This window comes from Dermochelys coriacea, chromosome 12 (assembly GCF_009764565.3).
Source record: "Dermochelys coriacea isolate rDerCor1 chromosome 12, rDerCor1.pri.v4, whole genome shotgun sequence".
NCBI lineage: Eukaryota > Metazoa > Chordata > Testudines > Dermochelyidae > Dermochelys > Dermochelys coriacea.
Genome location: NC_050079.1, coordinates 2,987,473 through 3,014,104, shown reverse-complemented (window position 1 = coordinate 3,014,104; position 26,632 = coordinate 2,987,473). Strand labels below are relative to the sequence as shown.

Genomic DNA, 26,632 nt, shown 5'->3' with positions numbered 1-26,632 from the left:
GCAGATGGACTGCTGGGGCACAGAAAGATTAAGTGACTTGCCTGAGCTCACACAGAGGGAAGCTGTGGAAGAACAAAGATCTCCCAAGTTCCAATCCAGTGCCTTAACCACAAGACCATCCCTCCTCTTAATCACTGCAATTATTTGCTGAATTCTAGTTCTGCTATTGCTGTCAGCCTAACTGGGTGGATTTCCTTCGCCTGTAAATATCTTGCATCATGCAGCAGCTTTCCTTCTTTCTCCTTTCTCTCTGCAATCTGCCCATTTATTAAGGCTCTTCCTTTAGTGCTATATTTTGTTCCAGATGTCAGCAAGCAAAAAGCCTGTTCTCTTTGCAGCATACTGAGGGACTCCAGTAGAAAGCTGAGTAATACTCCACTGGTGGTAGACCTAGAAACCCAGGCTAAGGAGCAGAATGTTAAACATGGATTCCTTGGCAAGGGCTTTTCAAACAAATCTTTCCTTCAATAGGGCTGAGGAGTGAAGACCAACCCCTTGCAGCTGGCAGCTGGGAAGACAGTTTGTTAACAGAAGCCCTCTTTAATTACTGGAGGTGATGTTTGCCAAGTAAATCCTATGCAATTACTATGTAAATAAAAAGAACTTGCATGACATCTGTATCTTTTAGCTTAAAGCCTTACGGAAGTCAACAAATGACTGTGCACAGACCATAGATTATACTATCCAGCAGCTCAACGGGAGTTTGGCTGCCAACAGATCAAGGGCCTGATGTTCCCCTCCATCTCAGAAACCCACAGGCAGGGAAATACTCTACTAGGAAACCCATAATGTTCCACCTCCACAGCCTCCAGCTCAAGAGGAGTGCCTTACAGCAAGCTGAGCAGGACAGACATCAAGCCCCAGAGGAACTGCCCAGTTCCAGGAATGTTTCATGCTGGTTTTAGACAGCAGAGTTTAATGGCTATCTCCACAAGGGGTAACATGCAGGGACAAAAAGAAAAGGAGTACTTGTGGCACCTTAGAGACTAATAAATTTATTAGAGCTTAAGCTTTCGTGAGCTACAGCTTGAGCTGCAAATGCTTGGTAGCCTCCACTGCACTGGGCCTGGAAAGCATTGCACTCGGTCCCCAGGGGGCTGGATGCATCTAGACTCACTTTTCCTCCTCTCCACCCACATGTAGGGAAAGAATCAGTAGGATTACAGGACTTGATCCTGCTAGTACTGACACATGCCATCTATTCCATAAAGCTCTGCAAGACTGCTCAGGGAGAGGGGCTGCTGCTTGGCTGTGTGGCAACAGACTTTAGGACGGGGCCCTGCCATCCATGCAGTCCTGCCATATGAGCCATAGTCCAGGCAATGATTGGGAGCTACAGGCCAAGTTTGTAACTGTCTGAAAATTTGAGAGTGAAAGCTACTATATTATGTGGTCCATATAACACAATGACAGACCTTACTTCGACCTAGCTCAGTGTACTTAGTGACTTCCAGACATTGCATCCTGAAGCCTTGCCTCTGGAGTAGCTTAGCACCATCAGAAAAGTCTCACACCAGAGCTAGTGTTGGCAATCCCATGAAATGAAAACCAACCACACTAGTATGTTATGCTTATTGTGCCGTTGGGAATGCTGTACCTGAGATGTCACAGTAGATGGTCCTATGATAGACTTTGGCTTCTCGGGGCATAAAGATCACATTAATTTCAGCTGTAGAATTTGGCCAAACATCTCCCTCCTAAAAAAAAAAAAAGAATAGCGCAATTTCAACTACAGATACACAAGTTTTTTTTAAAAAAGGAAAAAATGAAGGCATGAAGCCATTTGGATTTACTAAAAAACATATTGTAAATATAACTGCCTTATTAATAGCACTTCATGGTATAGGTTTCTACCAACAAATAACAAGGATAGCATGCATATTATATCCCCATACGACTGCCTGATTAAGCATACTAGAGAAGTTTAAGAGACTGACCTAGTAAACCATAGAGAGACAAAGTGGGTGAGGTAATATATTTTATTGGACCAACTTCTATTGGTGAGAGATAAGCTTTCAAGCTTACACAAAGTTCATCTTCAGGTCTGGGAAACTTAATCAGAGTGTCACAGCTAAAAACAAGGTGGAACAGATTGTTTAGCATAAGTAGTTAATACATGTTTCAAGGAACCATTCAAGGTAAAGTGACCTGTTAACATGAAAGAAAGTGGGGGGGAGCAGTTGGTCAGGGTTATGGGTTGTTGTAATAGACGGTGTCTCTATTCAGTCCAGGATTTTTCGTGTCTAGCAAAGTTATGAATAAAAGAGCTCTGAGTAAGCTCGAAAGCTTGTCTCTCTCACCAAAAGAACTTTGTCCAATAAAAGATATTACCTCACCCACTTTGTCTCTAGGGTGACCAGACAGCAAATGTGAAAAATCGGGAAGGGGTGTGGGGGTAATAGGAACCTATATAAGAAAAAGACCCAAAAATTGGGAATGTCCCTATAAAATTGGGACATCTGGTCACCCTACTTGTCTCTAATATCCTGGGACTGACAGGGTACAACAATACTGCGTACTACTTGTAAACCATAAAGCATCTCGTTTCATTATAGAGCCATTGGGCCCAATTTTGATCTCACTCTGATTCAACAACTTCCACAGAGTTACCATGGATTTACACGAGTTTAACTAAAAGTCAAATCTGTCCCAATGACTCTAAACAAAACAAAACCCAGCCCAAGTTGTCTGAGGTTTTAATCTAGCAGAAGAAGAGGTAAACTGAAACACAAATGATAGTTTTCCCTGGCTTAGTTAATACAAGTCTGTAATAATTATTCAGTGCTCTTTGTTCTACTGTTCCTCCTGTTAAATATAACTAATTCTATCACTTCACATCCTGGCAGTCTATTCCCAGAGCAGGTGTATGGACACATGCAGTATGCAGCTAATTTTGTTTGCCACACAATCTACTGTATGAGGCTTAATGTACATCTTAACAGCTCTCTGACTTTGTACATTTCTCTTTGAAAGGACTATGTCAGGGCTGACTCAGTGGCTAAGCAGTAAGGTCTGATTCTCCATCCTGGTTGTCATGATCCTCAGAGCAGAGAACTGCAGAGCCCACCAATTCAGTTCCTCAAAAGCAAAGAGTGCTTGTCTACATGAACGCTTAGATCATGGCAAGCTGGAGTGTAAAACTCCCTCACACCAGCCTGTTGCACACTAAGTATCTGTGTGCATCCTGCTGACGTGCCCAAACAATTCCCTCATGTGCTTTGATCTACGCTGCTTCAAAATGGGGGTAGATCATTGTGCACTAGGGAACTGTTCCTGCACAGAAGCTCACACAGACACCCAGTGCACAACAAGCTAGTACAGAAAAGATTTACACACCAGCTTGCTGCAGAACAAATGTTTGCATAAATGAGCCCTAATACCAACTCATCAGCTGAATAAAAGCAAAATCACTGATGTACTTGGATGAGAAAATCACCTTAACCTCTGGCTAGAAGGATGGTGATTACGATGGAGGTATTAGAAAACATGGGGATGTAAAGCAGAGGAAAACAGCATGCCTGTAAGCTTGCAACTGGAACACCGATGATGCCACTGGAAAGAGGAAAGCAAATGACAACTGAAAACTGTTACCCTGAGGAATCCATGGTATTTTCTTCATTAGCATTTGTAGGGCCTCCCGTACAAGACAGCAAACTGGTGATGGTGTGTGAGGGTACTGTCAGTGTGGGTCTATGTGTGCCAGGGATTATGGACAGTTATGTCAGGGCCTAGGGCCTTCTCAGTGGGCTTGTCAGGGTTCAGCAGACTTTGGGCTTCACAAAGCCAGTTACGACACAGTTGGAGATGTCAAACAAGGTTTCCTCTAAATGGCTGGAAGGGTTAACTTGCAGCAAAACCCCCCCACTCACCAGGAATCAACACCATAACGTCAGCCCAGTGAGTCCAAAGCAAGCTAAATTCTGTGTCTGTTAATGTCTGTGCTGTTCAGCTCAGAAGCAAAAGTCCTCTCAGGCCAGGGTCCAGGCAGTGTGCTTTCCTCCCTGAACCCAGGACCTCTGCCATAGCCCAAACACTACTCCTTTGTGAGTCCCAGCTCTCAGCCTCACCTTTCAGCCATGGCAACTTGCTTCAGGGCAGGTATTCAACCCCCCCCCCCCCCCGCCCCTGCCCCTCATTCAGGGGAGTGAAGGTGGGGATATGTTCATCACAACACAGCAGGGTTTAAAAACATCAGAAAAGGAGCTGTGTCAAGGAAACTCAGTTCCTTAGACCTACACAGCAGTAAATGCAAAAATTCCAATGGAATGCTTCCCAGAGCTCATCCAAAACCTGATCAGTCCATCATCATAAATGGATATTGTCCAGCTATGATCACTCTTACATTGATTTCAATGGGTTATTTACACTTAGGTGAAATCCAAATCAGGCTTGGGACTTTTAGGGCTCGATCCTGCTTCCATTCAAAGCAATGGAAAATCTCCCTGTAACTATAATGGTGCAGGCTCAGGCTCTTGGACTGACTGCACAACAAAGTGCCTTTTACTGTTGATTTAGTGTGAATTGCGAGCCAGTCGAGCTCAATGGTCTGTTCAAACATCTTGGCCCTAAAACCCACTCTCCTCAAGCTGGCTTGCTCATTACTCAAAGGCTGACAGGTGTCATGGAAGCAAGTGCAATGAAACTCATAAGCAAAAACAGACGTATACAGAAGAGAGAGAGAATTTAAAAGTACAGGTGCCCTTGCTCACAACAGTGTGGTTTTCTAGTTGAGTGGGTTTGGCTGACTTTGGGATTTGATGAAATCCAAGGCTAGCACACCTGTGACACAGTTATGACTGACACTGCACTCTTACCCTGCTGTTTCCGAGCTCAGTAATGGGACTGATAGGGAGACAGATGCAACAGGACACATAGATCTAGGTTTGGGAGGCTGGGTCAAGAGCCAGGGACAGACACGTTAAATAGGCCAGAGTCAGCAGATGCTCTAAGGCCACACCAATTTAGTCTTGTCATTAGTGCCCCCCAAAACAAACTGCAGTTCTTCTACCACCGGTAACAGATTTGGATTTAAAGTGACTGGCTTGTGGATTGTGAACTGTTATTTATCGCCTAAATTAACAAAATCAAGGTAAGGAGAGGTAAGCTATGGCGCCATGTGAGATTCATACTCTGGGCACTTGAATCTTTAGCACAACCTGGATGCTAACACTGCTGGCTGTGAATAAAGACACACTGCATTTTGTTGAAAGGAGGAACTAGGAAAAAGGGCTACATTAAAAAACAGCTGCTTCCATCAGAGGTTTAAAAGAGCACTTCACAAAATCTAACAAATGTTGCTTCACAATCCTGCTGTGAGGAAAACATGGTTTTCTTCCTGTTTTCCGCTGTAGGGAAACTGAGACACAGAGCGGTTCTTGCCCAAGATCAAACAGCACATCAGTGTCAGAGCTGGGAATCTCTCTGTCTATCCTATGGTGCTTCTTTGGTCCCATTACCCTAGTATATGAGCACTCCACAATCTTTCCTGGATTTATCCTCACAACCCCCATTTGCTGGGGCTCTTGAGGCACAGAAAAACTAAGGACCAGATTTTTAAAGATACTTAGGGCTAGTCTACACTGGTAACGCTAAAGCGCTGTTGTGGCAGTGCTTTAATGTGGCTTGTGTAGTGACGGCAGAGCACTGGGAGAGAGCTCTCCCAGGGCTCTAAAAAACCCACCTCGACGAGGGGTGCGGCTCCCAGTGCTGGTGCACTGTCTACGCTGCCACTTTACAGTGCTGAAACTTGCAGTGCTCAGGGGGTGTTTTTTCACCCCTCTGAGCGAGAAAGTTGCAGCGCTGTAAAATGGTAGTGTAGACAAGCCCTTAGGCATTGACATCCCATTCAGGAAGTTAGACACCTAAATGTTGTTATGACCTGGGCTAAACCTTGTTATGGGTTGAGTTAAAACCCCATTGAGGTTGACAAGTGTGAATTCACCCTTCAATTAACATAATTGTAAGCATAAGCCACCCCCAAAGACAACAGAGCTGTATGAACTTGCCCAGGAGCTTTTGACTGAGCATTGTTTGGGTAGAGGGAAGAGAGATTACACAAAAACTGAGGACAAGAACACACACAGAGAGAGAGAGGCAAGAAAGCAAATGTGACTCTGGAGAAAGCAAGAGAGAACTTTTGGGTTCTCATGTTTGCTAAAGAGACTTGAGGGCTGTAAGCTAACAAACTGCTCCTTTTATTCAGTGGCTTCTGAGTTCAGAGACACATAACTTTGTACATTCCTTGTAAATAAACAACATTGCATCAAATAGCATACCAGACTCCATCAATTTATGCTCCCAGCTGGAATATTCCCAGGGCCCCAAACTTTGACTAGCAGTTGGATCAAAAAGGGAAAATACCTTTAAAATATGATTGTGACTTCCCCTCAGTGACTTCCCAAAGGGTCACACATGGAGTCAATGGAACCCAGGGGTCCTGGCCTGTAGCCCCATTAAACCAGATCCCCCCCTTGCTCTAGAAACAGATGGTAAACTGTTACTCCAGCATTTGACATTCCTTAGTGTACCCCAGAATTTGAGAATTGCAGTCAGCAATTTTGTGTGTTAAGCCACTGCCAGCAGAAAACCACACATCACATAGCTAGGAAAATCTTAGGCCTCAGAGGCAAGGCCAAATAACTGCATGTTTGCAGTTTTGTTATCAGAATGGGAGGTTGGGACAAGAAGTGAAAGTTCCATGAAAATAGAAGGATTGTTTGGACAATGACCTTGGTTTTAGCTGTCTCTAATATGTAAGTTTTATTGTTGTTATGACTAGAAATGCTTTGCTGATGAGGAGAATAATGAATTGTTATTGGCAGTAGCTAGGGAAATTGTTAGCCTATTAGAGGCTATTATGAATCATATGCTTTGTTTGGAGAAAAATTATAAAAAGTTTAGTTAGAAAGTGTGCTTTGAAGTAGTTTGAGGAAGCTTTCCTTTGGGCAAGGATTTGACACCTACGTTCCCCAGCAGTCAGATGGAAGGAGGGCCCCCCCGAAGCCTGGCCACTGATCCCTCAGAACCATTTCAGACTTTGCTTGTGCCAATCATTTATTAGATGGATGAGCTGTGCCCCCATTGATTTATTCCTCACACCACCTGGAGAAAAACAGTTAAGTTACCACTGCTTTGGGTTCTGAAAATCCTGGGTAACAACACCAACTCTCTGAATGGTGGGGAGATAGGGTGAGTTCCAGAGGCTGAATGGACAGAGAGCCTGCTGGGTTTTCTGAACATAGGCTGGACCTGACTAGGAGGAAAGGTGAAGGAAGATGGTGGGGCCACATGGCCCAATTTGCTGGGAATCTCCAGGTATTGCATTCATTTCCAGGTATCCCGGCCAACTGCAGTGATTTTTGTTTTGGCCTGCAGTGATGGAAAAGCAGACACAGGAGAGAAATATGTAGGAAAGGGAAGGGATGAACATGGGAGAAAGTGAACTTATCACCTGACACTCCCAAAGAAAATATTTGCTTAAGAGTGAAGGTTGAAAGCGTTGTGATGTTGCACTCCATATGTTTATGGAAATATGCTTATAAGTGTGAATATGATGTAACTAGAATATGCTTCATGAAAAAGGTCTCTTGTAAGGCATTACAATGATTATGATCTACTGAGTGTGGTCATCCCATTTGTTCGCAGGTACGAGTTCTAGGTCTGGCATTAGGGGAATAAGACATAAACTTGTATTGCTGATGTAAACATGTTAAGTGGGAGCCATTAAGGCTGCTTCAGAATCAATGACCTGTGAATGGGTTTGTTTAGCTGCCAGCCTGCCTGTGGACCTGTCCTGCAGCTCCTGAGTAATGAAGAAGGAGGTCTTACAGTGACGTGTGATCATATCACCTGAACTGGAAACCATCTTTAACCTGGTGCTTTTCCATTTAGAATGAGCGGTGGGAACCTAGATTGAGACAAAGGATTCATGCAGGGGCCAAAAATATATAAGGGGGTGGAACAGAACATAGGGGGCTGCCAGTCACGAGAAATACCCTAGTTACCACCTGAGCTGGAACTAACAAGAACTGTACCAGAGGAAAGGACTGGGCCCAGATAGGAAGAAGTCTTAGTATGTGAAATAAGCTTACTGGAACATCTCTAAGGGTGAGATTTACCTGTATTCAGTTTCTTAATGTATTAGGCTTACACTTGCGTGTTTTGTTTTATTTTGCTTGGTAACTTACTTTGTTCTGTCCATTATTACTTGGAACCACTTAAATCTTACTTTTTATATTTAATAAAATCACTTTTGTTTATTAATTAACCCAGAGTTAGTGACTAATACCTGGGGGAGCAAATAGCTGTGCATATCTCTTTATCAATGTTATAGAAGGCGGACAATTTATGAGTTTACCCTGTATAAGCTTTATACAGAGTAAAATGGATTTATTTGGGGTTTGGAGCCCATTGGGAACAGGGTGTCTGGGTGCTGGAGATAGGTGACCTGCTGAGCAGTTTTTGGTTAAAATCTGCAGCTTTAGGGGCGTGGACCAGACCTGGGTCTGCGTTTGCAGCTGGCTAGCATGTCTGGCTCAACAAGCCAAGGTTCAGGAGTCCCAAGATGGCAAGGAAAACGGGCTCAGAGGTAATTTCAGCACGTCAGGTGACAGTCCCAAGGGGGTCTCTGTGACCGAACCCATCACAAATGTATTGATGGGAGTCTGGCTAACACTCTCAAACAGTACAGTGCTTCCTTTACAGAAATGCCACACCTAGTAAAAACCCAAACTTTCAAATGCTTAGAGACAACCAGCTGGCTCCCCATTGCTACGTAATCCTTCGTCACTCACTATCACTCCACCAAAATGTAACATCAAGGCTGTTGCTCTCCAGTATGCTGGGTTTCCCTGCTCTGTTCGCATCCCCTTGACGATCCCTGACATCCTTGGTAGTTTGTAACACCTACAGCTTGTCCTGCCTTCCAAATGCCTTATGTATAAACTGGAATGGGTCCCAACCCCCAGCAATGCAAGACCCCACTCCTTTCCTTCCATATGCAACTGCCCTCTGCGGCCTTCCCAATGGCCAATTTGTAATCCAGATTATCAATGCCTGTCTTCTTAGCTTTATCTACAAGATTTCTATGTGACATTTTATCAAACACTTTACAGAAGTCCAGACAAATGATGATGACTGCTTTTCCTTTACCTATTTCATCAGCCTTTTACAAAAGTCAATCAGATTTAGCTGACAAGATTTAGCCTTCTATAAACCAATGCTGATGTCTGCCTGGCAATTCATTTCCATCTAAACCACCCTACCATGTTATCCCTAATGATTGATTTAACTATATTACTTGGAACAGAGATCAAATCAACTGCAGTAATCTGCAGTTACCAGCATCACACCTGCTGCTCTTTTTTAAAAACTAGCTTTACATCAGCCTCCCTAAATGCTCTTTGTTCTTTGCCTTTGCTCTATGACAATTTCAGTATCCATGAGCTTGAGTCTGAAAGTTCCACCCCTTCACTCCTGTAATACCCTTGGATGAATCCCATCTGCTTGTGGTCTGTGTCATGGTGCAGTGATGGGGTAGTTCCTCTGGATTTCTAATGCCATCTGCCCTAACTCTGTTCACCACAGGTTTCCTTCTACTGTGAACAGACTTGCAAAGCATAGGCTGCATGGATTGAATTGGAGTTGCACCAGGGATGGACTTGGCCCTATGCATTTAACTCCTCTTTTATTTCCATTTTATTTTTACAATCAGAGAAAATGGGAAGGTGCAGAGTAAGCAGGGAATTAAAAATGGCAGTACCTGTTTGTACAATATAGCAACTGCAAATCATTTAGCTACAGTATAATCAATGGACATGTGATTTAGTGAGTAGGATGTTACTTTTATGACTACACTTAATGGTGATGTGTAGAGTACAGGCATTACATGTGCAGCCACATGCTGCAGTGAAAGGCCCTGGCAGCAGGAGTGGGAGCTGCCAGAGCCTTTCCCTGCTGCCTCCCCATGCCAGAGCCTTTCCCTTCAGCAGGGGAATGCTCCAGCAGTAGGGAGGCACTGAGCCATTACACTACTAAAAATAGCAGTAGACATGAGAGACACTGCTTGGCATGTAGACACTGCTTGGGCATGTACACTGGGGGTTCAGGAATGCAGGGCACTCTACTCTTCTCTACTCATCTAAGCCATGCCTCACCGTCTACACTGCTATTTATACAGTGCATTGTCCCTGAAAAAGCACAAGAACAAATCCACACAGACACACTCCTAGAACCCCGACCAGGGGTATTCTATCTGCTACCCAAGATCCATAAACCTGGAAATCCTGGATGCCCCATCATCTCAGGCATTGGCACCCTGACGGCAGGATTGTCTGGCTATGTAGACTCCCTCCTCAGGCCCTACGCTACCAGCACTCCCAGCTATCTTCGAGATACCACTGACTTCCTGAGGAAACTACAGTCCATCAGTGATCTTCCTAAAAACACCATCCTAGCCACTATGGATGTAGAAGCCTCTACACCAACATTCCACACAAAGATGGACTACAAGCCGTCAGGAACAGTATCCCCGATAATGTCACGGCTAAGCTGGTGGCTGAACTTTGTGACTTTGTCCTCACCCATAACTATTTCACATTTGGGGACAATGTATACCTTCAAATCAGCGGCACTGCAATGGGTACCCGCATGGCCCCACAGTTTGCCAACATTTTTATGGCTGATTTAGAACAACACTTCCTCAGCTCTCATCCCCTAATGCCCCTACTCTACTTGCGCTACATTGATGACATCTTCATCATCTGGACCCATGGAAAAGAAGCCCTTGAGGGATTCCACCAGGATTTCAACAATTTCCATCCCACCATCAACCTCAGCCTGGACCAGTCCACACAAGAGATCCACTTCCTGGACATTATGGTGCTAATAAGTGATCGTCACATAAACACCATCCTATACCGGAAACCTACCGACCGCTATGCCCACCTACATGCCTCCAGCTTTCATCCAGACCACACTACATGATCCATTGTCTACAGCCAAGCTCTACGATACAACCGCATTTGCTCCAACCCCCCAAACAGAGACAAACACCTACAAGATCTCTATCAAGCATTCTTATAACTACAATACCCACCTGCTGAAGTGAAGAAACAGATTGTCAGAGCCAGAAGAGTACCCAGAAGTTACCTACTACAGGACAGGCCCAACAAAGAAAATAATAGAACGCCACTAGCCATCACCTTCAGCCCCCAACTAAAACCTCTCCAACGCATCATCAAGGATCTACAACCTATCCTGAAGGACGACCCATCACTCTCACAGATCTTGGGAGACAGGCCAGTCCTTGCTTACAGACAGCCCCCCAACCTGAATCAAATACTCACCAGCAACCACACACCACCCAACAGAACCACTAACCCAGGAACCTATCCTTGCAACAAAGCCCCTTGCCAACTCTGTCCACATATCTATTCAGGGGACATCATCATAGGGCCTAATCACATCAGCCACACTATCAGAGGCTCGTTCACCTGCGCATCTACCAATGTGATATATGCCATCATGTGCCAGCAATGCCCCTCTGCCATGAACATTGGCCAAACTGGACAGTCTCTACGTAAAAGAATAAATGGACACAAATCAGACGTCAAGAATTATAACATTCAAAAACCAGTCGGAGAACACTTCAATCTCTTTGGTCACTCGATTACAGACCTAAAAGTGGCAATTCTTCAACAAAAAAACTTCAAAAACAGACTCTAAGGAGAGACTGCTGAATTGGAATTAATTTGCAAACTGGATACAATTAACTTAGGCTTGAATAAAGACTGGGAGTGGATGTGTCATTACACAAAGTAAAACTACTTCCCCATGTTTATTCGCCCCTCCCCCCCCATTCCTCAGACATTCTTGTCAACTGCTGGAAATGGCCCACCTTGATTATCACTACAAAAGGTGTGTTGTCCCCCCACCTTGCTGGTAATAGCTCACCTTAAGTGATCACTCTGGTTACAGTGTGTATGGTAACACCCATTGTTTCATGTTCTCTGTGTATATAAAATCTCCTCACTGTATTTTCCACTGAATGCACGATGAAGTGAGCTGTAGTTCACGAAAGCTTATGCTCAAATAAATGTGTTAGTCTCTAAGGTGCCACAAGTCCTCCTTTTCTTTTTGCGAATACAGACTAACACGGCTGCTACTCTGAATCCTTTTCTTAGTGCATTGTCTGTACTCTACATGCTGCCCTCAATCATTGCCTGCACAGTGACCAAGGGTAAAATTTTCTAAAGCACCTAAGCACCATTTTCAAAAGTGACATAAGCACTTGGAAGCCGAAGTCTCACTGCCTCAGAGTGAAAGTTAGGAGCCTAAAGACCTTTGAGGATCTAGGGCTAGATTGCTTTTGAAAATGGGACTCAGGTGCTTTTGTATATTTCCCCTTAGTGGTTAGAGCCATCCTATTCCGCACTCTGCCACTGGTCTGCTGTGTGACCTTGGTAAAACTCAACTGCCCCATTCACACTGAGTGCTGTGTACGCCACTGATACAATGACTGCACAGCATCTGCTCTCAATTACAGCAGTATCAATCTGGAGTAGCTCTATGGCAGTGGTCACCAACCAGCCGATTGCGATGGACTGGTCAATCCTAGAAGATCTCCTAGCACCCTGGACCACCTTGTGAACCCCAACACTCTGCCCCAGCCTGGAATCCCCTCTCAGAGCCTGCATCCCATACCCCATCCTGCACCCCAACACTTTGCCCCAGCCTGGAACCCCCTCCAAACTCCCTCCCAGAGCTTTCACCCCTCATCCTCTCCTTCACCCCAGGCTCAGCCCAGAGACCCTCCCACACTGTGAACTCCTCATCCCAGCCCAGAGCCCGCACCCCCTCCCAAACCCTAACCCCCTCTGCCAGCCTGGTGAAAATGAGTGAGGGTGAGGGAGAGCGAGTGATGGGGGGGGGGTTAGACTCTGGGTTGTCCTTAAATTCAAAAAGTGATCTTGGGCATAAAGAGGTTGGAGACCACTGCTCTATGGTCATAAGTGGCATTATTCCAGACAAATAATGGATAACTGAGCATAGAATTTGACTACTTTACTCAGAAAGATTTAGTTTCATATATTTTATTAGAAAGGAGATGTTGGATTTATTCCAGGGCTTACTCAAAAGAGAATGCAGTTTCATTGCTCAGCAAAAAGAACATGTATTACTGGCATCAGACAGTGAAAACATTCAGAGAATTAGGGCTCCAATTAATTTAAGTGCCTGTTTTTCACATAGCTACATTAGATATAAATAAAAAGGCAAGGATTGTTTTTAAAAGTACATATCTTTAAAATCAAAAAGCCTATTCCAATGTGCCATGTTTGCGGAAGGGTTCATGAATGACACTGTAGAGCAAATTCAGACATGGTATGAGTCAAAGTTGTATGGACAGAACTGCATGGAGTTAACCCTCCATGCTTATGTCTGTTCTGAATTTGGCCCTGTATCCCTAGAAGACCTCTTAGTCTTAGAATCAATGTGTGACCTGTATTGGCCAATCTATGATTTATTAATTTTGAAACACCACATACGCGAGATGTGCCCAAATCAGCACCTCTCTGAACCACACAAATTGCAAATGTAAGTTAAGTAGGTGCATAGAATAAATAGTCACATTTCCATTAACACCTGCTATGGAAAGAAAGCTAAATAAATGTAGAGCTAAGTGTCCTAATAATAATACTTTGCTACTAAATATAAGCTTTTCTTTACAAAGAAGGTCATTATCATTATCCTCATTTTACAGATGGGGAAATTGAGGCAAAGAGCACTAAAGTAACTTACCTAACTCAGTAATGGAGCTGGGAATAGAACCCAATTCAATAGACTCCCTAATCACTGGACCACACCGCTTGCTAGAAACCAACTTGTAGATCTAAGGCAATAGTTTGGATGAAAGCACTTTCTTATCATCCACTGGAAGCCCCCAGTTCAGAAATGACCTTACAATTTGCCCTTCAAATCTAGCTGCAAAACCTGAAAAGCTGACATCCTCAGTTCATCCTCAATGTCTTTATTTGTTTATGGTGTGATCCATTCTGGGGGGTGTTCTCAGTCTGCTATCACTTACCACTGGCTCAATAGCGAAAATATTATCAGAGAAGAGCATGGAGTCTCCTTGCATCATCGCCCTGTGGTTCTGGAAGGTGGGGGAGAGAATGGAAAGGCGCTCTCGGAACATAGGGTCTGCATTGCATTCCTCCAGAAATGGATCAATCCCATCCTCTTCCTGTGTCTGCAGTTGGTAACAAAGCCTGAAACCAAAGGGAGAGAGACAAACGCAGCAGATAATTTGTTAAATTGGTTAAAAGGGAGACTACAGCGGGTCATACTGAAAGGTGAACTGTCAGACTGGAGGGAGGTTACCAATGGAGTTCCTCAGGGATGGGTTTTGGGACCAATCTTATTTAATCTTTTTATTACTGACCTTGGCACAAAAAGTGGGAGTGTGCTAATAAAGTTTGCGGATGATACAAAGCTGGGAGGTATTGCCAATTTAGAGAAGGACCAGGATATCATACAGGAGGATCTGGATGACCTTGTAAACTGGAAACATAGTAATAGGATGAAATTTAATAGTGAGAAGTATAAGGTCATGCATTTAGGGATTAATAACAAGAAATTTAGTTATAAGCTGGGGACGCATCAATTAGAAGTAATGGAGGAGGAGAAGGATCTTGGGGTATTGGTTGACCACAGGATGACTATGAGCCGCCAATGTGATATGGCCATGAAAAAAGCTAATGCGGTCTTGGGATGCATGAGGCGAGGTATTTCCAGTAAAGATCAGGAGGTGTTAGTACTGTTATACAAGGCACTGATGAGACCTCATCTGGAATACTGTGTGCAGTTCTGGTCTCCCATGTTTAAGAAGGATGAATTCAAACTGGAACAGGTACAGAGAAGGGCTACTAGGACGATGCGAGGAATGGAAACCTGTCTTATGAAACGAGACTCAAGGAGCTTGGCTTGTTTAGCCTAACCAAAAGAAGGTGGAGGGGAGATATGATTGCTCTCTATAAATATATCAGAGGGATAAATACCAGAGAGGGAGAGGAATTATTTAAACTCAGTACCAATCTGGACACAAGAACAAATGGATATAAACTGGCCATCGGGAAATTTAGACTTGAAATTAGACGAAGGTTTCTATCCGTCAGAGGAGTGAAGTTCTGGAACAGCCTTCCAAGGGAAGAAGTAAGGGCAAAAGATCTATCTGGCTTCAAGATTAAACTCGATAAGTTTTTGGAGGAGATGGTATGATGGGATAACATGATTTTGGCAATTAATTGAACTTTAACTATTCATGGTCAATAGGCCCAATGGCCTGTGATGGGACGTTAGATGGGATGGGATCTGAGTTACTACAGAGAATTATTTCCTGGGTATCTGGCTGGTGAATCTTGCCCACATGCTCAGGGTACAGCTGATCGCCATATTTGGGGTTGGGAAGGAATTTTCCTCCAAGGCAGATTTGGAAGAGGCCCTGGGGTTTTTTTGCCTTCCTCTGTAGCATGGGGCATGGGTCACTTGCTGGAGGATTCTCTGCACCTTGAAGTCTTTAAACCGTAATTTGAGGACTTCAATAGCTCAGACATAGGTGAGAGGTTTATTGCAGGAGTGGGTGGGGAGATTCTGTGGCTTGCATTGTGCAGGAGGCCAGACTAGATGATCATAATGGTCCCTTCTTACCTTAATATCTATGAATCTATTAATTTAATAAACAATGTATTGCTAAAAGCTGTCACTTGAATGCATGGGTGATGGAACTTGCAGTGTGGTGCATGAGGAAGCAACCCATGGCACTACAGAGAAGGTAACTGAATCAACTGGTTTCCACACTGGCATGATGGGGAATTTTTCTCCAAACTCAGTTGCCAGTAGCCTCCCCATTTGAAGCTGCTGAAGAACAGGATTTTTGAAAGTCAGGACCCCTGAATAACAGTGGGAAAGTCAATGGGACTTGTGTGTCTAAGTTCCTATTGCTCCACAGCTTCTAGCAGTTGATGGTACCATGTGGAGTCCACCTACCCCCTCAACCAGAATGTTGTGTACACACAGCTACAGGAAGTGCTGCATGTGGCAATCAGGTAGGATACTCTTAGCTCAGCACAGCGAAAAAGGCTATTTATCACTGGTGGGGCAAGAGCAGCAGTGAACATCACAAAGGATAATATTTGGATAAGGACTGGGTGAATTTTTAAAAGCAACTTAGAGGCACAAGTCCCATTGATTTTTCTACCCCTTTCAGCTCCTGGTTTTCCCAGGATAAACAGACAAAATGTGGTTTGCCCAATGAAATAATATTTTCCATGTCTATAGCACCTTCCGTACCAGGAGCTCCAAGCACTGTGTGAACAGTAAGGAATTAAGCCTGTGAGGTAGGTCTCTCCATTTTACAGATTGAAAAACCGAAGTAGAGAGCTTAAGTGACTTACCCGAGTTTGCATAATTAGTCTGTGGAGTTAGGAGCAACACCTAGGAATTCAGCTCCCCTGTTGTATACTTAGAATCATAGAAGATTAGGGTTGGAAGAGACCTCAGGAGGTCATCTAGTCCAATCCCCTACTCAAAGAAGGACCAACCCCAACTAAATCATCCCAGCCAGGGCTTGGTCAAGCCAGGCCTTAAAAACCTCTAAGGATGGAGATTCCACCACTTTCCTAGGTAACCCATTGCAGTGCTTCACCACCCGCCTAGTGAAATAGTGTTTTCTAATATCCAACCTAGACCTCCGGCACTGCAACTTGAGAATCTTGCTTCTTGTCCAGTCATCTGCCACCACTGAGAAGAGCCGAGCTCCCTCCTCTTTGGAACCCCCTTCAGGTAGTTGAAGGCTGCTATCAAATCCTCCCTCATTCTTCTCTTCTGCAGACTAACTAAGAACAGTTCCCTCAGCCTCTCCTCATAAGTCATGTGCCCCAGCCCCCTAATCATTTTTGTTGCCCTCAGCTGGACTCTCTCCAATTTGTCCACATCCTTTCTGTAGTGGGGGGCCCAAAACTGGATGCAATACTCCAGATGTGGCCTCACCAGTGCTGAATAGAGGGGAATAATCACTTCCCTCGATCTGCTGGCAATGCTCCTACTAATGCAGCCCAATGTGCCGTTAGCCTTCTTGGAAACAAGAGCACACTGTTGACTCATATTCAGCTTCTCGTCCACTGTAATCCCCATGTCCTTTTCTGCAGAACTGCCGCTTAGCCAGTCAGTCCCCAGCCTGTAACAGTGCATGGGATTCTTCCTTCCTAAGTGCAGGAATCTGCACTTGTCCTTGTTAAACCTCTTTAGATTTCTTTTAGCCCAATCCTCCAATTTGCTAGGTCACTCTGGACTCTATTGCTACCGACCAGCATATCTACCTCTACCCCCAGCTTAGTGTCATCCACGAACTTGCTGAGGGTGCAGTCCATTCCATCATTCAGATCATTAATGAATATGCTGAACAAAACTGGTCCCAGGACGGACTCCTGGGGCACTCTGCTTGATACCAGCTGCCAACTAGACATCGAGCTGTTGATCACTATCTGTTGAGCCCGACAATCTAGCCTGCTTTCTATCCACCTTAAAGTCCATTCATCCAATCCATACTTTTTTAACTTACTGGCAAGAATACTGTGGGAGACCGTATCAAAAGCTTTGCTAAAGTCAAGATATGTCCACCACTTTCCTCCATATCCACAGAGACAGTTATCTCATCATAGAAGGGAATCAGGTTGGTCAGGCATGACTTGCCCTTGGTGAATCCAAGTTGATTGTTCCTGATCACCTTCCCCTCTTCCAAGTACTACAAAATGGATTCCTTGAGGACTTGTTCTATGATTTTTCCAGGGACTGAGGTGAGGCTGTAGTTCCCTGGGTTCTCCTTTTTTAAATATGTGCACTATATTTGCCTTTTTCCAATTGTCCGGGACTTCCCCCGATCGCCACGAATTTTCAAAGATAATGACCAGTGGCTCTGCAGTCACATCAGCCAACTCCCTCAGCACCCTCAGATGCATTAGATCTGGCCCCAATGGACTTGTGCATGACCAGCTTTTCTAAATAGTTCTTAGCCTGTTCTTTCACCACTGAGGGCTGCTCACCTCCTCCCCATACTGTGCTGCCCAGTGCAGCAGTCTGGGAACTGATCTTGTCTGTGAAAACTGAGGCAAAAAAAGCATTGAGTACTTCAGCTTTTTCCACATCATCTCTCACTAGGTTGCCTCCCCAGTTCAGTAAGGGTCCCACACTTTCCCTGACCACCTTCTTGTTGCTAACATACCTGTAGAAACCCTTCTTGTTACCCTTCACATCCCTTGCTTGCTGTAACTCCAGTTGTGCTTTGGCCTTCCTGATTACACCCCTGCATGCACGAACCATATTTTTATTCTCCTCCCTAGTCATCTGTCCAAGTTTCCACTTCTTGTAAGCTTCCCTTTTGAGTTTAAGCTCACAGAAGATTTCTCTGTTAAGCCAAGCTGGTCGCCTGCCATATTTGCTATTCTATGTTATTGCTATACTTAAACTACTAGACCTGCCTTCCTGACATATGCGCTTGCTCACAAATGCATGGTTGTTTAACTATCCTTACCTAACTGTAGGAACACAAGAAAAAAAATTTAAAATATATTTTTGGCTAGAGCAGGGGAGGGTTTGAGAAAAAGAAGAGGTGGCTCCCTCCCCTTCACCATAGATGGTGACCCTGCTTCCACAGCTGGTCAGCAAACATTTGTTTCATGGAGTAAAACTCTCTGGGCTGGGCAGGGGAAAGCTTAACACTGCATCTCTCCATAGCAAGTCGCTTCCTGCATGGAATATTGCTGTGTTCAATCAAAGAAGTGCTGCCCCACTTTTCTAGCTAGAGGCAGCCACAGGATGACAATTCTGTGGGAGAGAGTGCAAGGCACCACATATAACAAAATGGGAAGGGAAATGAAAGCGGAATGACAGTGATTATTGCACTTCCAAAGTCAAATAAAATTAAAAAGACAGTTCGCTTGTGGTTAGTGCTAACTTCACACAGACAAAGTCTCAGGCGGACCCTGTCACCAATACCAGTGCTGAAAATATTCCTTGGACTAGCTCTGCATTTAGTTCAATAGGAAAATTCTCTCTATAGCTGTTCTAAAATGCTGCGTATCAGGATAGCTTCCTGCCACAAAATTCGGGGCCCCTGAACCCAACTTTTATCACCATGTGATAATTCCAAGACTCCTTCCCAGAACAGTCCCAGGACATAGGTAGCAATAGAGAGCTGGTTGAACGGATAAGTGGCCAGACCTTTGCTTTTCCTTGTGTTCCAGGATGCAAGGTTTCCTGGGTGTGGCCATGCACCAATCCCCTGCTTCCTCCATAATAGGGTTGCCAACTTTCTAACTGCACAAAACCAAACACCCAGCCCCGCCCTTTCCCTGAGGCCCTACCCCCTTCCCCACCTCTTCTCCGAGCCCTCCCCACCACTACATTCCCCCTCCTTTGGTGGCTCACTCTCCTTCACCCTCACTCACTTTCACTGGACTGGAGGAGGGAGTTGGGGTGTGGGAAGGAGTAAGGGCTCTAACTGGGGGTGCAGCTCTGGGGTAGGGTCGGGGATGAGGGATTTGGGGTGCAGGAGGGGGCTCCAGGCTGGGGCCGAGGTATTTGGAGTGTGGGAGGGAGCTGCAGGTTGAGGCAGAGGGTTGGGGTGTAGAAGGGAGTATGGGCTCTGGTCTGGGAGTGTGGGTTCTGAGGTGGGACTGGGGATGAGGAGTTTGGGGGACAGGATGGGGCTCCAAGCTGGGGTGTGGGGCTGAGGGATTTGGAGTTTGGCAGGGGGCTGTGGGTTGAGGCAGGGGGTTGGGATGTGGGAGGGGATACGGACTCTGGGGTGGGGCCTGGGATGAGGGGTTTGGGGTGCAAGAGAGGGATCCATGTCAGGGAGGACTCAGGGCTGGGGCAGGGGGTTGGGCAGGCTTACCTCGGGCAGTTCCTGGTTAGCGACGCAGCGGGGGTGCTAAGGCAGGTTCCCTGCCTGTCCTGGCACTGCGCTGCACCCTGGAAGCAGCCAGCAGGTCCGGCTTCTAGGCAGAGGGGCCAGGAGGCTCTGCGCGCTGCTCTTGCCCACAGGCACCACCCCCCTAGTTCCCATTGGCCGCGGTTCCTGGCCCATCGGAATGCAGAGCTGGTGCTCAGGGCAAGGGCAGCATATGGAGCCCCATAGCCCCCTCGCCTAGGAGCCATACCTGCTTGCCGTTTCGGGGTGCAACGCAGTGCCAGGACAGGTAGGGACTAGCCTGCCTTAGACCCGCAGCTCCGCCGACAAGACTTTTACCGGCCCAGTCAGTGGGGCTGACCAGAGCCACCAGGGTCCCTTTTCGACTAGGTGTTCTTGTCAAAAACCAGACACCTGGCAACCCTACTCCACAAACACCCCTTTCTCCATTCTGGGTACTCTACTGAACCTGCAGCTGGCACGGGAGAGAATTCGGACCAGGTCGAGTATATAAGATGCATGCTCAACCTTTGGCCTTGTAGACAGATGAGGTGAATGAAATGGCTTCACCGGGGCTGCTGATTGGCTTGAACTAGCCCTGGACCCAAATCTGTTTAACTCCTGATATTTGGGTTCCATACAGTTGGTTGATCTCAGTGTGTGCTCAGGGAGCTCAACACTGCAGTTCAATATTCCAAATAGCATGCATTTTGGCCTGAATTAAGTTGGCAGCTGGGCAGCAGTTCAGGGCACTTGGTGAGAGGTCTGTAGGGCAGGTTGCCCCCACCACCTGGTAAGGTATGGGTTAGGGTTCTCATCTTTGGGAGACCCCAAGTTGATCTTTGAAGATGGGGGAACAGGAGCGTGTGCAGGGGGAGCAAGCAGGGGCACTGGCCCCCCAATAATCCTCAGGGACACAGAACTCTGGCTCCAAGGCCACAGAGGCAGGGAAGATTGAGTTCCTGCCAGGACCGGGAGAGGGGTAGGGTGGAAGGAGGGAAGATCAAGTTTGGGCAGGGACCAAGTCGGGGGATAGCAAGCTTCTGTGCCCCCCCAAAGGGGTCAAATTTAAATTCCTGTGACTGCCCCTGTGAGAGAATCACAGCAAACAGGGGAATGTTGTACTGTAGTGATGTGCTAGGAGTCTGATGGCATAGCCGCTTGCCATGTACCTAGGGCCATCCCAGTGGGCTCACCACTAGTAGAAAGCAAACAATCCAGAATAGAATCTTGAACTGGAAGTTATCAGAAAATCAAATACAAAATCCTGGTTAGGTTTGGCTATAGGGAAACCTTGCCATTCCTAGAGGGGGCCTGCTGGGGATGGAGGAACATAAAGGGGTGCAGAAGAAATCAGGGAGGGAAATACAAACAGAAGGTTATTAGATTTTCCTTTGGAACACTGAGTTAGCACAGAAGTCATATACTATGTAATTAAACACAGAGGACAATGGAAACTAGTTATGCCCTTTAAGGCATGACTGACCTAATTATGTTGATCTTTATTTGCTCAGAAGTATTTAAAAACTTGGCTTCAGTCTAAGGCACTTCCCTGATCATCATTGGGCTAAAATGTAGCTTTTTGACACTTACTTCCATCCAAGTATGAAGAGCTACAGACAAGATCCCCAAATCACCTAGTCTTTTAAGTGCAATTCCCAAATTCACCTCTGAAACTGTTAAGTGCAACCATTAGTGTGGACATATGACAACAGCTGTCCCATAGTGAAGAAAGTCCCACTCCCCCTCTATTTTATCCCAGATGAGATCTTTGTCCCATGCTCACCTATGCAGGACTTTCCCCTCATGCTGGCCCCATGATCTCAGGATGTTTTTGCTGGCCATATGTCCTTGCCATTTTTCTTTGTCTCCTGCTGCACTGTTGTTCTGTGCTAGCAACTCTCACTGCTACTAGAATGAAATTCCATGCAAACACAGGGAGCAAGCCTACGAGCAGCGGAAGACTAGTTACTCTCCCAGCATACTTCTCATACATACTTACACTTTTCTGCCATGACCTCATACCTGCAAAGGGAAGTGAAATCTCAGGTGCTGAGTATGCGTGAAGGGAGGATATCCCTAACTCCAGAATTCTGAGAGAGAAACCCACACACACTCCACTCCCACCTCTCTTTTGGCCTTCTTTTAAAGTTTGTGATATGATTGAGGACCTAGATATCATACAAAACACCCACAAAGGACCAGGAAAGGCTGTCTGGCTGTTCTGTCAGGGAATGTGTGAGGGAACCCCAGCTGGAGCCCACAGAGACAAAACCCACACAACTCCCAGATATCCTTCTGTGGCCACCAGCCAGCCTTTGCTCCCCTCCCCTCCCATCAACAGAGGGGTGCACGTGGCCCTAAGCTATTTGATATGTGCAAACAAATGCTGTTGGCAAGTGCAAAACCTAGAGCTCCCAAAAGTGCCCAGTTCTGCGGATGCCAAAGTACAGGCTACGTCGAGACTTTGAAAAGTCCCTTTGTCCATTTGTTTGCTATGACATTTGAAGAATGAGTCTCTGATGCCCTCAGCAGGAGATGGTAACAGCACAAACATCCCCAGGTCACTGCTGCAGGCTGAACCACCTTTTTTCCCACATGTTAACCCTGGGTGTTCTACATCTAAACACTCTCACTGACAGGAGAAGAGTGTTCCAAAAAAGTTCCAAGCCCTAAAATTAGCCTTCCTATGGAGTGCGAGCAGTCTGAAAGGCAAGAGGGTCCCAGGGAATAAGAATGGCTATGGTTAGGAAAGAGGTTCATCACTGGTAGAGATGTTTTTTAGACATTGGCTTTGTCATTGCTAACATTTTATGGTAAAAATGTGCAGTCATTTCAATATGGGAATACCCATGGCGTTCATTGGGTGATAAACAGAAAGGCTATATGAGAGGTGGGGCCAGTAGGGAAAATGCTGAGAACCACTGCCCTAGAGACCAATGGAGCATTCTTAGCCTTGGGTGGTTAGAGTGAAATTTATTTGCCCTAATCCACTCAAGAACAGGAAAGACTGAACATGGGCTTTAGTCAAGGTTGAGTGTCATATTGAAAACAATCTATCTTTCAAATTAACCTTAGCTTCTGTCGCTCCTCCTCTTCTTGAGTAACAAAGACCTTCCACTTGAAGTGTGCTATGATGTCACTTCGGTTGTGTATAAGCACTGATCTTTGGTTTGCTAAAGTAACATATGTCTTCTCAATCATCAAGGACTTCTTGTCCAGTCTGACATTGACGTCTATGGCCGCTCCATACAAACTTATGTGGATATCCTCACCTAGAACAGAGCAAAGGATAGAAACTCAGTGGTCTTTGCTAAGTGAATTTTTTGCTTAGGGCAATATATCAATATGGAAGGATCTATAATGAAATAAATTGATATATTTAACCATATCCTCATGGCAGACATGGCCAAGAGCAATGTGGATTCATCTCTCACCACTGGATGTACTCATGTTCTCTTTCCAAGGAAGAGTACACAGTGATGGTACACTGGGACTGCAATGAGTGAGACTGCAGTTCTGGAGTTCTGTGGAGATGCCCACTCCTCAGGCTGCTAATAGTTTAGGGTGGGATTTTCAAAGGTGTGTTGGTGATTTAGGCGCACACATTCTATTGAAAGTCCATGGGATCTGTGCTCCTAAATCATTTGCGTGCTTTTGAAAAATCCCACCTTAGACACCATTTGCTCAGGGCCTCCTGTGTACTTCATGGATCAGAGCTGATCACCGCAATGCCCCCCTTCCTGATCACCTTACACTGACAGGACCTGGGACACATGGTGGTTCAGACTGACAGGTGGAGAGAGAATCCAAAATGAAGAGAGACACAGCAAGCCAGAGCCTCTTTTGGGCTCTCTGTTTTCTGAAGTGTTATGAGAAGGTTGACTTGAACACACTGAACTGAGGCTTTGTGGAGTGTGGCCATGGACAGGGGCTGGCACCCAGCATGCCTACTACAGTCCCGCTACAGCATTGCTGTTGCCCTGCTATTGTTGCTTACCCCAAGTGTGCAATTGCATGCTGAATGTGCTCACAGCTATTTTAATAAAACTAGTCAGGAATTTTTTACCTTCAACCAGTTCTAACCTCTTCCTCCCTATCTGCCAAGTGGAGATGGCTGCTGACTGCCCAGAACAATGGATAAATGAATGATAATGCCATGTTCTGAGTACCTGCCAGCACTTTTAAAGACATAGCTAGGGCTCCTGCCTATAACACAACTGACAGCAGCATTTTGAAAGTTGCCCATCTAACAGTTTGCAGCAAGGTGGCTGCAGGGACATGCATTAAATCAGACTGTGGCTCTGAGCCATTAGCACACACTGCTGTTTGCATACAGGTGATGGGCTCCTGTGGGAGGAAGCAACCACCAAAAAACCTCAGACTATACAAGCATGTAAGTCCAGGCCCACCTCTACTTTCTACCTAGAAATGACCTATCTAAATCTCCCTCTGTGCAGAGACAAGGTCCAAAGGCTGGCCTCCAAGCACAGCCTGAGCAGCCAGGCCACATGCTGGAGCATTCCTCTCAGTCAGACCACATAATCCCCACCACCTCCTGGCAGCAGTGTCTACTCCAGCTGGAAAGCAGGAATGGTGTCTGCTGCTCCTCGTGACCCAGAATACATTAGATGGGAGGGCAGCCAGTGAATGGTCCTGCCCACAAATGCTTGCTGTATAACAGCACACAGAGAGCCCTGACCATACTGCACTCCTGGTACGCAGTGAGTGTGTTTGTCCTGCATGGAGCTCCCCAAACCCTGGTCCAGGCACTGTGCAGCACAATGACACTGGATTCTCTGGTACAAGGGGGTCCCTCCATGGCCCCAGGGAATGGAGCCACATGGGAGTGTGCCCTGCTTCTAGTCACCCCAGGGTGTGTGTGGAAGGCACGTCTGGTCTCTCTCTGTCTTAAGTTTACCCCTCAGAACGGCTCTATGTCTGGAACTCTCAGGTGGCTTTAACCATCCACCCCAAACCCAACGTGCACTTTGAGTCCTAGCAACAAACAGGCTAAATGTTCTGGCTACTGATGATTTGTCCAGGGCATGGACCGTTAGTCAAACCAGATAAAGACTTACATGCAGTGCAAACCTCTCCTGAAATGTGGATTAAATGTAGGAGAAGTCTTGATTTCACAGGACAGGTGAAATATTGCTCTGGTGTTGCCCAGGCCTTGCGTGCGTGGATAATTGCCTCTCCATGGTCATGTAAACTTTATCTTCTCTGCTGATGATGCTCACAAGGCTTTAGTGCCAACTGCAATGGTGCTTTTGTGATACAGACATCTGAGTCTAACTGCTGGAGAGAGGATGATTTCTCCACTGAGGATCTGGCTTGCATAACAGACAATTTATCGCAGAAAATGAGTGGATTGCTTTTTAGAAGAGTCTAAGTGGCTGACATTTTTTAAAGTGAGCATGCCCAATTAGCACACACCAGGCCCCTGATGTATGTTCACAAGTTGGAGGATGGAGCACATCAAGGTACAGGCGACATGTGCACCAGGCTTTGTGTACAGAACCTGGACACATGTCAAAAGCTCATGGGGGACCAGATACTCCGCTGGTATAAATCATCAGTGACGCTCCACAGAAGTCAACAGACCCATGTCCAATTACACTAGCCGAGGCTCTGTGCCACGATTTTGTGGCTTCTCTTTTCAAAGTGTTGGCCTGTGTAAAAAGTGTTAGGGATTCCACTGAAAGCTCTGGGGCTTTTGCTGCAAGAAGAGGAGATGCATTTGAAAGCATACTAAATATATAGATCCACGAATAGCTTAATATACAATAGAGAGCCCAGATCCCAATGAGTCAGCAGTATATTGTGGATTTCACTGCGAGGCAGATGAATTGACACCAGGCATGGAGCTGTCAGGGTTAGCTGATGGCAGCTGCAGGCTTCATGTCTTGGGCAGCATATTAGATGTGACATTTCATTTAGGACTCTTTGTATCTTAACATATAAGGAAAATAAATCTCTTGACTGTAACAGTGGTTGAGAATTTCAGTTGGCAGGGTAGATTTCTGCAGTTTAGTAGTTTGGGATGTTTTGTAGCCATGAAACCACATGTTTATTGAAACTGGACATGTCAGCCCTATTCTTTTTTACAGAATACATCCTTATTACAGGGACTGTCAATCATCTTGCCCTTAGATACTGTTAAATAAATTATTTACATAGAGGCAGGACAAATAAAAGACAATCTCACTCAACAGCCAGTTAGGAAACCCTAAGCTGGAAATCTAAATCAAAAGGGACTTTTAATACATTAGCAAAGGACAGTAACTGGAGCGTGGGGCTTTCGAAAGATATTTTGACACAGCAGGCACCAAGGTATGTTTGCAGTTTACATTTATTTGCAAGCCTAAGGACACATGCAATTTGTCATTTCATGGTACCTTTTTTCCTTCTCAAATAAGAGATTGAGCCAGTTAGTTATCTTTCCTATGCCATAGGAAACAACTGAATGTGTAAAATAAACAAGGTGATACAGAATCCCAGAGAACTCTAGTAATACAGGAAATGCCATCCCGAACTACTAGATGTAAGAATTTGCAGAACATCTCTCTTCATACTGATCTTTCAACAGAGTCAGAGCACCTTGTTTATCTGAATGCCTATTTCAATGAATGGATGAGAAAACTATTCGACAAACTTCCAAAA

At 45.5% G+C, this 26,632-nt stretch overlaps 1 protein-coding gene across 4 annotated transcripts in view; it reads right to left on the bottom strand.

Annotated features, from left to right (window-relative positions):
• HYDIN (HYDIN axonemal central pair apparatus protein) overlaps window positions 1-26,632 on the bottom strand; it is a 450,179-nt gene that overhangs the window by 278,564 nt on the left and 144,983 nt on the right. For all 4 annotated transcript variants that reach the window (XM_043494938.1, XM_038368829.2, XM_038368830.2 and 1 more), the window contains exons 8-10: window positions 23,040-23,241; window positions 14,084-14,267; window positions 1,598-1,697 (exon numbers count right to left, since the gene is read on the bottom strand). In XM_043494938.1, the coding sequence (XP_043350873.1) occupies window positions 1,598-1,697; window positions 14,084-14,267; window positions 23,040-23,241 (486 nt within the window). The remainder of the gene's footprint in view (window positions 1-1,597; window positions 1,698-14,083; window positions 14,268-23,039; window positions 23,242-26,632) is intronic.